The following is a 13,133-nucleotide window of genomic DNA, read 5'->3' as shown; positions in this document are numbered from 1 at the left end:
AGGGAGACTGTTTTCCAGCCCCAGAAAGTCCTCTAAACTACAACCAGTCTCCAATTGTCCAGTCTTTCCATTAACAAAGACTTGGCCAAGGCACATGGATGGGGGAGTCACTGGAGCAATGTGAGTGGAGAAACGGGAGGAAAGATGGAAAGAATGCCCTGTGGCATCTGATGGAGGGCAGATGCACTGGAGTGTGTTACAGGGGAGGGTAGTCCAAACCTACACCGGACACAAACACCTCCCTGGAACGAACACCCAAGGAACCTGACCCAGACAGCCACAGCTTTATTTATTTACATGGATTTCAGTTCTAAAAAAAAAAAAAGTGCAGTTTTCGAGCAGCCTGCATCAGAATCATCCCACATGGCTGTTGAGAAATGTCAGTTTTAGGGCATCATCCCAGACTGATTGAGAATCTCTATAGTGACACCCTAGCATCAGCAGTTACACTATTTACTCTCTCCAGGTAATTTTGATGCAGCAGCATGACTACTTCTGGTTTTAAAAAAAAGCCTTTGCTCTGAGCCTACCTGCAACATTGGCCAAATTATTGGGCTTCTTTCTCTTCTCATTTTCTCATCTGAAAAATCCCCTCTTTGCAAAGTTCTTTGAAGTTTCACGGCAGTGCCTTTACGTCCCTAGTATCCACCTGGCACACTGGAGGTGTTCCATAAAACGTATTACTGATCATACCTTTCTAGCAGCATTCTTAACATGTGTGTTCAAATTACCTGCCATACACATTCATGAAAGTTCCAAAGGGATTGATGCAGGATTTTTTGTTGCTGTTTTTTTTTTTTTTTGAACTTGGCATTCACAGTTTTCCGTGTCAGTTTATTCCGAATTCAGAGTATGTTTCTCTGCAGGGATTCTCTCCACCCAGTGAACCACTTAGGAAGTTGTCAGCTTGTGGGGATCGGGGAGATGGTCAGAGTCCATGAACTTGGATGAGAAGAAAATTATACCTTCCGTTTTACTAACCTCAGATGAAAGGCAGCATCTTCAGTTACGAACATAGGCACAGAACCACCGTAGTGTAAGCAGGACCCGTGTGTGTCATCAGGAGAAAGTACCAATTTATACTCGTTGGCGACCCCTCAGGAAATCATCTGTATTCCTGATTTGAAATTATGGTAGTTACTACATCTTCCATCACAATCTTGTTATTAAATGCATTATAACCATAACATTAAAAAATTTTTGAAAACGATACTTTAATTGGTTTCCTTTGTAAGCCTATGTATTTTGCTCAATGCATTTAAAAACATTTTTTTCTGAGGAGCCCATAGGGTTCAGACAGCCAAGAGGGTCATGGTGCAAAATTAGGCTAAGAACTCCAGGGCAGATTGGCTACTTCTGTTGTCATTTAAGGTGACAAAACTTATCAGGCTAGGGAAGGAGTCACCAAGGTGCATGTGACAAAGAAGGTAACAAGAATGTTAGCATCAGTTCTGTGTTTTCTAGACCCTGGTCTGGCTGGGTGCTGGGGACACATCAGTGAACAAAATAGGAAAAAATCCCAGCCTTCATGGACCTGAACCCTGTGTGTGTGTGTGTGTATGTGTGTGGTCTTTCAGGTGCCACAATTCAAGTGCTGTCAATGGCCCAGTTGCTGGGGCCTTGGTCAGGTTCAGTTAGGTGGATCATACACAACCTTGACGTCCTTTCGAGCTTTAATTTTTTTTAAATGCTGACAATGATGAGGCACAATTATCCAGGCATTTGCTCTGTGAGAAGCCCTTTCAGGATAAGGAATCCCCTTTGCTTTTAAAGCAGTATATTTTGGTCCAGAAATCGGTGACCTTTAGACTTTCTCAGGTCCATTTTTTTTGTCCTGTAGGAGATGTTGTCAGGGTCCCACCCATGTTCCCTCAGTCCTTCCTGGAGGTCATTTGCTGACAGTTTCTGTACCTGCTCATGGCTTCCCCTGCTTCCCTCCCTCTTCATCGGAGGGAAGTTTGCCCACATACAGGACAAGGCGGAAGCACTGGGAGCTGACGCTGTAGGGACAGGAGATGGTGGATAAATACCCAGCATCTTCACCCCCAGAAGGACTATTGTGAGGTGTCTCTCCCAGCAGGTCTTGGGGAATTGAGCCCCAGCATCCACAGTGGTGATTCATTAATACCCACTTTTAAAAAACCTTCTGTCCCCTCTTTGTCTCACTTATCCACTCTGCCATGCTGGGGGAGCTCCCTGAGACCACCTCCCGGGAAGTACTTATGTTTACGTCTTTGGCAGAACCCACATTAAGGTTGTCTATTCACCTGACGCAAAATGCACGGATTTTCAAGGCTCAAGCTGATGGGCTTTGCTGCATAATTTGGGTTTGGACTGTATCGTGTCGCTTTCACAGAATTGCTCCTGCTTGTATATCTTGTACCTGCATCAGACCGAATCAGTCTTCTCGCTGCCTGGAATCTCACTACTGTTTCTTTGGTGACACAGTGATATTCATTTGATCAGTTTGACCAGAGTCTGAACTCACTGAGTTGATAACTTCAAGGAACAATTCTGGTTTTCTAGTAATTGATACTGAGTGTGCTCTTCCCAGTGGGTAACAGGGATACAACCATAATCCAGTTAAAATCCATTAAAAAAAATCAATCTCATTCAAATTCAGAATAACTCCCCATTCATTTGTTTGTGCTAAAGGTGTATCAGAGAAAGAGAAGTAGCAGTGAGCAGGTAGTGGTAGGGACTTTCTTCTAAGTCCCTCTTCCATATCTTGGAGTCCAACTCTAACACTTGGCCCAAACCTACGGGGAGCCGTTGGGAAGGGAGACTCCAGGAACCCAGCTGGCTGCAGTCAGCTGCCTTGGAGATGCTGTTGGAAGAAAAGGAGATACCTGAATATCATTTGTGTCTTCCTGAAGACTACAGCCTCTGCCTTTAGAGTGGCTGTGGTGTAGTGACCCTCGTGGTTTTTAGAGTAAGGCTCAGCTCCTCCCCAAACCCCTCCCAATGCAGAAAAGCAGCCATATTTCCTTCTATTTCCCACCCCTGTCATGGCGCATGCCTCCAGGGCACTCTCCAGGTCGGGCACCATCCCATGGCTTAGTTAAGTGTGCCGTCGTGTTCCCTCTCCACGCTCCATCATACACAGAGGAGGCTCGTGTCTTCTATGCCCTCCAATGGTTTTGGGAACCTGCCTGGGGAAGGTTGCCTCCATCTTTCCCTTCCCTGGCACACAACATGCTACTATCATGAGATCTCATCCTGCGATTTCAGGCTATTTCCGGCTATTTCCTGAGGGTTTTCACACTCTGACATTTCCGGATGAGAAATGAACTCTTCATATACCAGTATCCTCCTCCACGTCAATGGATAAATGTTAATGTCTCCCCTGTCACCCAAAGAGGAGGAGGGGGCCCAACACTCTCTTCCAGTCTCCTGGAGAGCTTCTCTAATCCAGAACAATGTCCCTTTTATACCTTTTCATTGGTAAAAGCCTTCAGATCAGTTTAACATCTTTGGAACAGGGGAGTAGGGTAGGAGTCTTAAGCCATGAATCAAGCTTTCCTTGAATTTCGCCTTCCAGATTTTAATCATTTTCTTTTCCCAGTAGTGGTGGCTACATCATCGTTCTGTACTGCTTGTAACCACTGGGGATGGGAACATTTATCTCTGGTTCACATCATCATCATGTTATACATAATTTTATAGCAACTCATTTGCATTCCCCAAGATCTTAAAGAAACCATCCTTGTTACTCAAGAAACAAATTTAAGAAATCATCTGAGTTTCCAGTAGCATGATGGGAAAAAGGCAAACATTCATTTTTATTTGCAAGTGCAGTTTCTGCCAGTAGTGCTCACAAAACCTCTTAAGCTACGGTAACTTTTGGTAAATTCAATGAATACTTTAAAAAATATCCAGTGATAAGAAAATTACAGAAAAAAATCCATTACACTGTCGAAAATGTTTGGAATCCAAAATCCACTATTTTCTGCAATGATTTTTAATATTTACTCTGGTTAAAAAAGATTTTCTTTTTCCCCTTCTTTCTATTTCTACATAGTCCTGATTAAATTAGTACAATCTGCTCCATGAACTTTTAAGTCTGCCATTTTCTGGATTTAGAGTATTTTCATTCTTACATATTTATATTAATATTTTACATAAAACATTAATTTGTTGTGTTTTATGAAACAAAATTATAGATCCTATTTATGATGAGGCATTTCCAGTTTAGGGAAAAACTGAAAATCTAATCAGTAGAAGGTCATTTTATGCCTGTTTTTTCCTTTTTAACTATAATAAATAATTAGCAACCTATTAATTACAAACATTCGTAATTATGCTTAGAGCAACCAGAGCATTTTCACAAATTTAAATTCGTTATTTGTTACAGTATGCGAAGTCATTAAGAAAAGCCTCTGGTTTTCCAGTTTGGTAACAAATGGCTTTTTGTTTAATGCATAATTGATAGAAACTAATGATGACTATGTAGCTCTTCCAGAGTTTTAAAGGCAAATCTATATTGGCCTACAGTTAACATGCAAATTCATCCAACAAGCAACACAAAATGTATTGTAGTAGTCATTCGTTTTTATCAACATTCTAGTCAGCAGCACAACTCGCCTATGTCGGAAACACATAACATGGTCACAACTGAATTCAGATCACACCTGGTAAATACCCTCTTCCTAATTCACCCTCTAGAGTCCGGACTTCCAGCACGATACATAAACAGTAGCGATCAATACTGTGGTACAAAGGTACTTACAGACAAGAGTTTGGTGCGCCAGCGTACAGAGTTTTGAAAACAGTGACAAACAAAACCAAACCTCTTGCCCTGTTCTCTCCCTTTTCCCTTTGTGAGACTGGAATTCTCACAGCCCGATTGAAACATTCAGTTTGGGAAACTGAGTCCAAATGATCCTAGCACTAAAACTGTTCCTCGGTGGGGGGTGGGGGGAGGATTTGGCCACAAGGGGACATCGTAGCCACTTACTAGAGGGTACTCGGGGAGACATCCCGCTGTGCAAAAGATGCCCTGCTACTAATAGGCTTGAAAGAAAACATGATTTTTTTCCCCCAAAATATTTAGCTTTATCCCAAGGAGTAGTTTTGGTGGTATACTGTGGCTCAAATTTTATTTTACTATTTTTGGTTGGATAAATGAAACGTGCACCACCATCACCATCACCATCACTCTTAAGTCTTCTTCCATCACATAAGACACTTGTTAAGATAAGAAAGATATTCTACTAAAGCTGACGGTGATTGAGAGTCATTCGGTATTCAAAGTTCCTAAAGAATCGTTGGTTCTCTGAAAGGGATAAAAAAGTAGGAAAGACTTTGTTCAAACTCTTGCTAGTAAACAAGTTGTACTTCAACTGATACAATGGCTACGTGACATCAAAGTACTATAAATTATCAAAACTATCGTACAGAAAAATTACAAATTCATTGCAAAATACATTACACTGCTACCATTAAGAAAAAGTGCTTTTTGTTTTCCTTTCTTTTTTTTTTTTTTTTGCCAGAAAAGTATTCTTTCAATATAGAAAATCCTACACGTTACCCTGCATGTGGCTAGGATATATCTTAACGGAGTTTGTACTGAGTCCTTCTGATTTGCTGGATGAAGGGCTAAAAAATATAATAATGACTTGTTAAAGCCATGTTCCAGATGACCATGCCAGCTGTCAGCGGAGAGATGCCTGTTTAAGACACAAGAAGATGCCCTAGTCTGCTGAACCCTGCCGGTCATCACGCGGTCCCACTGGTCAGCTGGTCTGGAATACACAGGCCTTTTGCACGCTCTCTGAATTATTCTCATGTCCTCATCTAGCTTCGTCACCTGTGTGAATCCTTTGCTCAGTGATGCCTGTATTGTCTCATGAGGGGAACAATGCAAGATGGTGGACCTGCCAACTTCAGGAATGGATGCCCGAGGAGCTCCTGGGCTGTGGCTCTTTGAGAGGGTTCCCTCACCAGCATCAGGTCTAGGAACCCCCGGAGCACTGAAGAAACCTGTGAAGACACAAGATACCATCCTGAAGACTAACACGGAAACCCCGCTCAGTTCCCCTAAGATGCTTTCCCTACAAATTCCCAGGAAAGTCATTCTATCCACAACATCAAACTCTGGAAAGCCAGCTTGAGGAGAAAGATGTTATGGAAGCAAAAGCAGATATTGCCTTTCTTAGCACGTGATGTCCTCACCTTCTTCAAGTCTGAAGTATAGGAGTAAATGACGGCACAACAAAGAGTGACTATTTAGTAAATGAAGTGATAACGGTAATAATAGTGACAGTAGCAGCTACTATGAAGCGCCTACTGTGTGCAGGCGTGGATCACACGCGTTTGATGAAGCGTGGTGCAAACACGGAATGAGTTTTACTTGGCTAACAACCGCAGCCATCTGGGCTTTGTGGAATCCTCTTCTTGAAGAGAAACAGACTTCTGTAATTAATTTCTCGTAATATACTTTTTGAAGTATACCTTACATGTGTTCATGGGCATAAATATTAAATGTACGTTTCACAGTAGTTTTAATTTTTTTTCTTTTTTAATTGAAGTACAGTTGACTTATAACGTTGTGTTAGTTTCTGGTGCACTATAGCAGTTCCCTTCAACACGTGCTTACTCCCCGCCCCTATCAAAATAGAGAATATTTCCACCTTCAGGAGCCTATCTAGGGCCCTCTTCTGGTCAATACCCACCTCCCTGCAAAGGCTCACCACTATCCCGACTTCTAAGAACATAAATTAACTTTACCTGCTTTTGTTCTTTATAGAAATGGAATCATACGCTTTCAACCCCTTTCTGTCTTCATTCTTTCACTCAACAATGTGTCTGTGAGATTCACCCTTGAAATGTGTGGCAAAAGTTATCGCATTTTCAATTCTGTGTAGTATTCGCTGCTGAATTATACCACATAGTATTTATCCATTTCAAAAATAGTCTTGGATGGTTTCTAGTTTGGGTTTTGTTTTTTTTTAATTCAGGTATAGTCGATTTGCAATGTTGTGTTAATTTTTGGTGCACAACAGAGTGATTCAGATATATATACATATTCCTTTTCATTTTTTTTCATTATAGACTATTATAAGGTATTGAATATAGATTCCTGTGCCATACAGTAGGAACTTGTTTTTTATCTATTTATATATATTTTATATATATATATATATATATGTCAATATCTACGAATCTCAAACTCCCAATTTATCCCTCCACCCCTCCCCCTTGGTACCTATAAGTTTATTTTCTATGTTTCAGTTTTTGACCGTTAGGATGAGATCAGCGTTTGTCCATGACTTTGAAGAACATCACACTCGTGTGTATTGGGTGTGAGAACTATTTGACTATTTGATACCATGACTACTTTAGCCACTTTTAGTTGTTTAAACTGAGTCCAGTGCAGTAAAAGTTTCAACCTCCTGTTCAATTCAAGCAGCCTCCCCTTTTGTTTGCAAGTCCACACAGCCTATCTGAGTGATTCTACTGGGGCTCTCCCCTAAGGTTTAGGGGTGAGGGAAGAGGAGATGCTACGATTACAAATTATTCCCCCGTCTCCCCAAGGGCAGCCTCACCCCCTCTCTTACTGTCAGGAGGCGGATGGGAGGGGAGGTGTGTGGGGTCAGCGTTTATAGTTTATATGGCACCTCTCAGCAAGCTTGGCCCCCAGGGGTGGGCCCCACAATGGTGGTTCTTCGACCGAGCATCATTTTTGCTGAGCTTGGCCCTACCTGGCAATCCTTGGCAAGCAGAAAAGACCCTACTTGGTCCTTTAACCACATTCCTTGTTGCCCTGCATGATCTGGCCCCTGCCTACCCCCTCCTTCACCCTTTCCACTTGCTCACCTCGCTCAGGCTGAGGGTCTTCGCACTGCTCCTGCCTCTGCCTGAGACGTTTTCCCCCCAGATCTCTGCCTGCTTTGCTCCTTCTTTCCCATCAGGCTCCAGGCCACATAGATCCCTCCCTAGAAAGAGCGTCCTTTGTTCCTCAACCAGAACTAGCTCCCAGTCCCCTCTCGCACACGCTCCAACCCTGTTTTTTTTTCCAACCCTGTTTTATTCGCTTCGTAGCATGTGCCACTCTCTGAAATTTTTTTTATCCATCCATTTGTCTGTAGTTTATTATCTGCCTCCCCAACTAGAATAAAACCCCTATGAGAGTCAGGAAATCTGGGGTCTTGTGCTGCGATGTCCCGGCAATTCAAACACTCCCCAGCAAGCGATGGGCTCTGGATGAAGTGGGGTGAGTGGAGCACCGATCTACTCCTCTAGCCGACCCTACAGAGAGGAGCTGGGTGCCCCCATTTTACAGATGGACTTCAGAGACTGAGGGGCTGATTCACATACCCAATGAATGAACAAGAGGAGGGAACAGAGATTGGAATCCAAGCAACTCATATTCCAAAGTCCATGCCTGTGAGCCAGGATCTACTCCTGGGAGAGGTCAATCTTTAGAACTACACTGAATAACGCTTTAGAACTTCAGCAGTGGCTGCTGCTTCTCACCTTGTGCAGGTCCTTCACTCTCGGAGGTAAGCTGTCCCGGATCCGCCGCATGGCCTGGAGGGGAGGCTCGTTGAAGTAGGGGGGCTCGCCATCAATCATCTCTATCACCATGATCCCGAGGGACCAGATGTCCACCTGTTAGGACAACCCACTGATTATCTCAGGCAAGGAGAATGTCCCGAAACGTTGGCTGTGTCCAGGGAACCCAAAGATTCATACTTATCTGTAAATTAATGTGATATTTGTAACCTCTCAAAATTGACAATTCAGATTTACAGCTAAATTGTTGAGTGACCCAGTGTTTGCTAATGGTCTGTGCTTGCTTTTTAAAGGCAACTTCAATGAAGATTCCGACAATGAGATACAGTGAATGTTTTAATACTCTGAAGTTTAGAACTTCTTCTTCTTTTTTTCTTTAACTCTGGTAACTCAGGTGGTTCACAGTCTATCAGGGCAGATGAGAAGGCCATCCAAAGTTTTATGTTTTGGACAGAGAAGTAGTTGCATTAAACCATTTAAAAAATAGGAGAAGATTCTTGACATATTCACAACAGACCACAAAGAGCTACACTGCACTACACAATAGATCCTGATTCTTTCATTAATTTGATTTTTAAGAACAGTTCTTTGCCTCCCCTTTGGGGTTCTTTCCTTTGTGTGTTATCACTTTGAAGCAGCCTGCACAAAACTCTGCTATATAAAACCATGTTCCGGGAACGAAGAAAAGGAAAGGAGGAGACGACAAGCCCTCCTTTCTGGGTAAAGAATGGGAAGTCAGGACAAGGTGGAGCCGGAGCTGGGCTATAAATTCTCTGGTACAGTTGCATCCCTTTTACAGCCTCATTACCCTTCTTATCAGTCAGCTGCATTCCTGCCATCACCTGCGCAGTGACCTTCACTGAGAATTTATGCTCTCGGGACCACAGCGAGATAAACCAGTTGAGTGTTCACCCAAGGGCAAGCAAACATGGGAAAGAGAGCAGAGTCCGCCTTAACTCTGCCACTGTCCTTCGCTCATTGGTCTGTGCCTTTTCCTCTCTTAGAATTGCCTTCTGCACCATGATGTGTGGAAACATTGTGTGCCCAGGCAAAACCAACCCTTGCCTCCGTGTGTGTGTGTGTGTGTGTGTGTGTGTGTATGTGTGTGTGTGTGTGTGTGTGTGTGTGTGGTCTTGTAAGCCTCAGAACTTCTGCTCACGCTATTCCCTCTCTAGAAGGCCCTCCTCTGCTTATGTATCCAAACCTTGTCCCTTAACAGATGATGAGCGACAGTTTTCTTTCCAGAGGAAACAAAACATGTGCCATATCTTAAAATATGTTACGGTACTCGCAGATGATTTTGCCTATGGGAAAACATTCTTTCTGATCCAAATATTAACCCCAATCTTGTGGAGCTTTCTCTGACCCTCCATCCTCTAAATCATCACACTGCTCATCTGTGCATCCCCGGCCGCATCGCCTTGCTTTTGTCTTTGTGTGCACCTGGCACTGAGGGAGAGATGTGAGTCGGAGTGATTCTGCTCCAATGTCCGCTGAGGACCTCAGTAAACACTCCTGGATCAATGCTGTGGCAACAGCCTCCGTGGCGGCCAGTCTCCCTTCTGCCACAAACTGCTTGGTGACAAGTCCAGTGAAATGTGGAGTTGAAAGTCATCACCCTGATCTCCTGTGGTCATTAGTTATCTCGGAACCACTGTATCCCCGAGCTTGCCTGGGTCCTGCCACTCCCGATGACTGTCACCCCCTTACCTCTGTCCCATAAGGCAGCCTAGAAATCACCTCAGGTGCCATCCAGTAGGGTGTGCCAACCAGTGACTTCCTCTTCGGCACCTCTTTGGAAACTTGAGCACAGAAACCAAAGTCAGACAACTTTATCTGAAAAGGAAAGGGATACAACAAACTAACATTGAAGAATCCTGGCTCCAGATGTAGAAACATAGAAAGAGTTTCAAACTCAAAACGAAATTGCCTCATTATTAACAGGTCTTAGAAATACTGGGGGAGGAGCTAACAGACCCTTTTACTGGAAAGGCACAATCCATTTTAATGAAAAAAACAAACAAACAAACAAACAAAAAAACCTCTCGTGGCTCCACCAGGGTTGACTTGCAAACGTTTAACTCCAGAAAGCAAAAATTTACGAGACACGCAAAACAACAAATTCATTACAATTCCAACCTACTACTTTAATTTTACGTGAGAGATGATGCTTTAGTGTAAGTCAACTGGTATTCTCAATGTAAGTTTTGTACAAACTGCTGCAGTTAAGGGTTTTTGTTTTCTTGTTTTTCTTTTGCATTGAACACGTTTAGCTTTCTAAGTACCATGAGATGATTCAAACAGCCAACCTCATTTCTATGTCTGAATTATTGAAAGACCCCATTTATAAAGAATGCTGAGATATCACTTTAAGTACTGGCTCCCCTTTTCTTTTGGTTTTCCTCCTTTGCTCCAGGACAACTGAGGTTGCCAAAGTGAACATCAATGCAAGTGGAAATATGGGCATAGAAACTGGGTGTTAGCACTTGGTTACCGGGGTTTAAGGTGGTCATCTTAATTATACAATGTGTATATACCTATATATATATGTTATTTATCTTAGATGTCACCAGAAAGAAAAACTCCCTGAAAACTCTTGCACACAGCTTTTAAGAGTACTCTTTAAGAACATACTGTACCCTTAGGGACCCTGTCAGTGTATGTATTCCAGGTGACCTGTTAATGCTCAGTGGTCCAGGAAGCAGACGAAGCCATCACGCCAAGGCAGGGACCAGCAAGAAACAGGAAGATGGATCCCATCTCTTTCACCCCGAGGTCCCATAACCCACATTGTCTCCTACTCTCCTGGTCTCCCTCCGGAGGAAGACAGGGGTGGGAGGTGGGGAGGAGGAGTAGATGGCGGTCAAATCTGACAGACTGAGATTTTAAAGGTAATAATGTGGTTGAACTCTGACAGACAATGTTTAAATTATTGAAGTAGAAGCAGACTACATTTAATTGACTGAATTAAAATAGACTTAAATAAAATTCTATTCAGTGGAGTTTTGTGAAGAAGTCTAGGTTAGTTTTAAGAAACAGAGAAACTGTAATTGTGTGTGCATGGTAATTTCCAAAGCTCGAGTGTGAGTAAGTGTGCAAGCTTACCATGCAGATAGTAGAGGAGCAACAGTTTTGCCAGTGTATTTTGTTTGCCTGTAAAGTTAAGAAACCTGGATGATTAAGGAGGTGATCAGCATTTTGGTATTGGCAGTTTTAATTTCAGTATCTCTAGTGTGGCTTTCCTTTTCCAGGCATTAAAAAAAAAAAAGAAAAGAAAGATCCCAAACCTGACAGACTAATAACTGTCTCCCTGACAAAATGTAAGATGAGAAATTGAAACTCAACACTCGGCAGCTACGCTTATTCTTCTGCTGTAGGAGTTTAAGTGCTTCGGCATGATTTTTTTCACTCATCCAAGTACATAAAAGAGACAATTTTCTAAAAGAACATAATTGCACGCAACATTCCTCCAAATAAATTTGCAAGTAGATAATGAGAACTCAAGGAATGAGTATAATAAAGCATGGTAGGCAGTTCTTAAAAGGAAACCACACAGACTTTACGCTGAGCTTTATTGTAGATAGGATTGTACAACGCGGGCACTTAGAAAACCACCTTTGTCTCACTAATGCAGTTAGGCTAAGAAAACTGAAGGGAGCACGTTGCCTGTCCCTTAAGAGGAGGCGATGTAGCTGATTCCAAAGGGGCCAGACAAGGAACTAGAGCTTAGAGCTGCTACTTAAACTTGAGATCTTACCCATCTTAATGCATCCTGGCTAGGAATCGGGGGCATGCAAGAGGGGGAGCCAAAGAGAGTCTACCCACAAGACAGCTACAAGTGTAAAATAGAATGTCAGACTCTCATTTTGTAAATTGCCTATGCTCTAAAGAATTCTTGCGTCTGCTGCAGGTTTTTGCTATGGCAGAAAGATGGATGCTTTCATGCCTGGTTCCTGGGCACTCACTATAAGCCAATGGTACTCAAGTGTGTAGCATCAGCATCCCACGGGAACTTGTCAGAGATGTACCCAGCCTGACTGAATTAGAATCTCTGAGGGTGGGGTCTAGGAATCTGTTTTTGCCCAAGTCTCCAGGGGTTTTGATGTTCTGTGTTAAGAAGAGCAGTGATCCAGGGCCAAAGAAATAGGCGTAACAGAAGGGACCAGACCGATGACGGTGCTTCCAGTTGAAGACCCACTTCTTCAGCAGCCAAACCCAGGAGGAGAGGGAAGGTATCATAGTGGCTGAGCTGAATCAGTGTAGAGCCTCGCCAGCCCCTCTGCCATTTGACAGACTGCAGAGAACTTGCTAAGGCTGTACAGTGGTATTAGAGGGAGACTGAAACCTGGGTCCCCTGACTTCTCATGCTGTGCTCCCTGCATTAGAAAAAGTAACCTCTGTGGAGAGGGAGTTTGGGTGTATCTCAGGGTCTATCTTATTTGAGGAGAAAGGAATTCTCTCTAAAGGAATGAATTCTCTACAGGAATGAATTTAAGCAAGCTATTTAACATGCCCAAGTCTCTGTTTATTCATGAAGAGCTTTTTGAAGATAATCTTTAGGTCTTCTTCTAACTGTAAAAGTTTAGTAATTTGAGAGCCAACAAAACTCAAGTGCT

General features: G+C 42.9%; 1 protein-coding gene across 2 annotated transcripts in view; it reads right to left on the bottom strand.

Moving 5' to 3' along the window:
* Nucleotides 1-3,755: 3,755 nt before the first annotated feature.
* Nucleotides 3,756-13,133, bottom strand: part of PAK5 (p21 (RAC1) activated kinase 5) — a 248,165-nt gene continuing 238,787 nt past the window's right edge. For both annotated transcript variants that reach the window (XM_072943556.1, XM_072943555.1), the window contains 3 exons: nt 10,228-10,353; nt 8,479-8,613; nt 3,756-5,982 (listed from right to left, as the gene is read on the bottom strand). In XM_072943556.1, coding sequence (XP_072799657.1) covers nt 5,827-5,982; nt 8,479-8,613; nt 10,228-10,353 — 417 coding nt within the window. In that variant the 3' untranslated portion in view covers nt 3,756-5,826. The remainder of the gene's footprint in view (nt 5,983-8,478; nt 8,614-10,227; nt 10,354-13,133) is intronic.

This window comes from Vicugna pacos, chromosome 19 (assembly GCF_048564905.1).
Source record: "Vicugna pacos chromosome 19, VicPac4, whole genome shotgun sequence".
NCBI lineage: Eukaryota > Metazoa > Chordata > Mammalia > Artiodactyla > Camelidae > Vicugna > Vicugna pacos.
The sequence above is the reverse complement of the archived record's forward strand: the minus strand, read 5'-3'. Positions and strand labels throughout refer to the sequence as shown.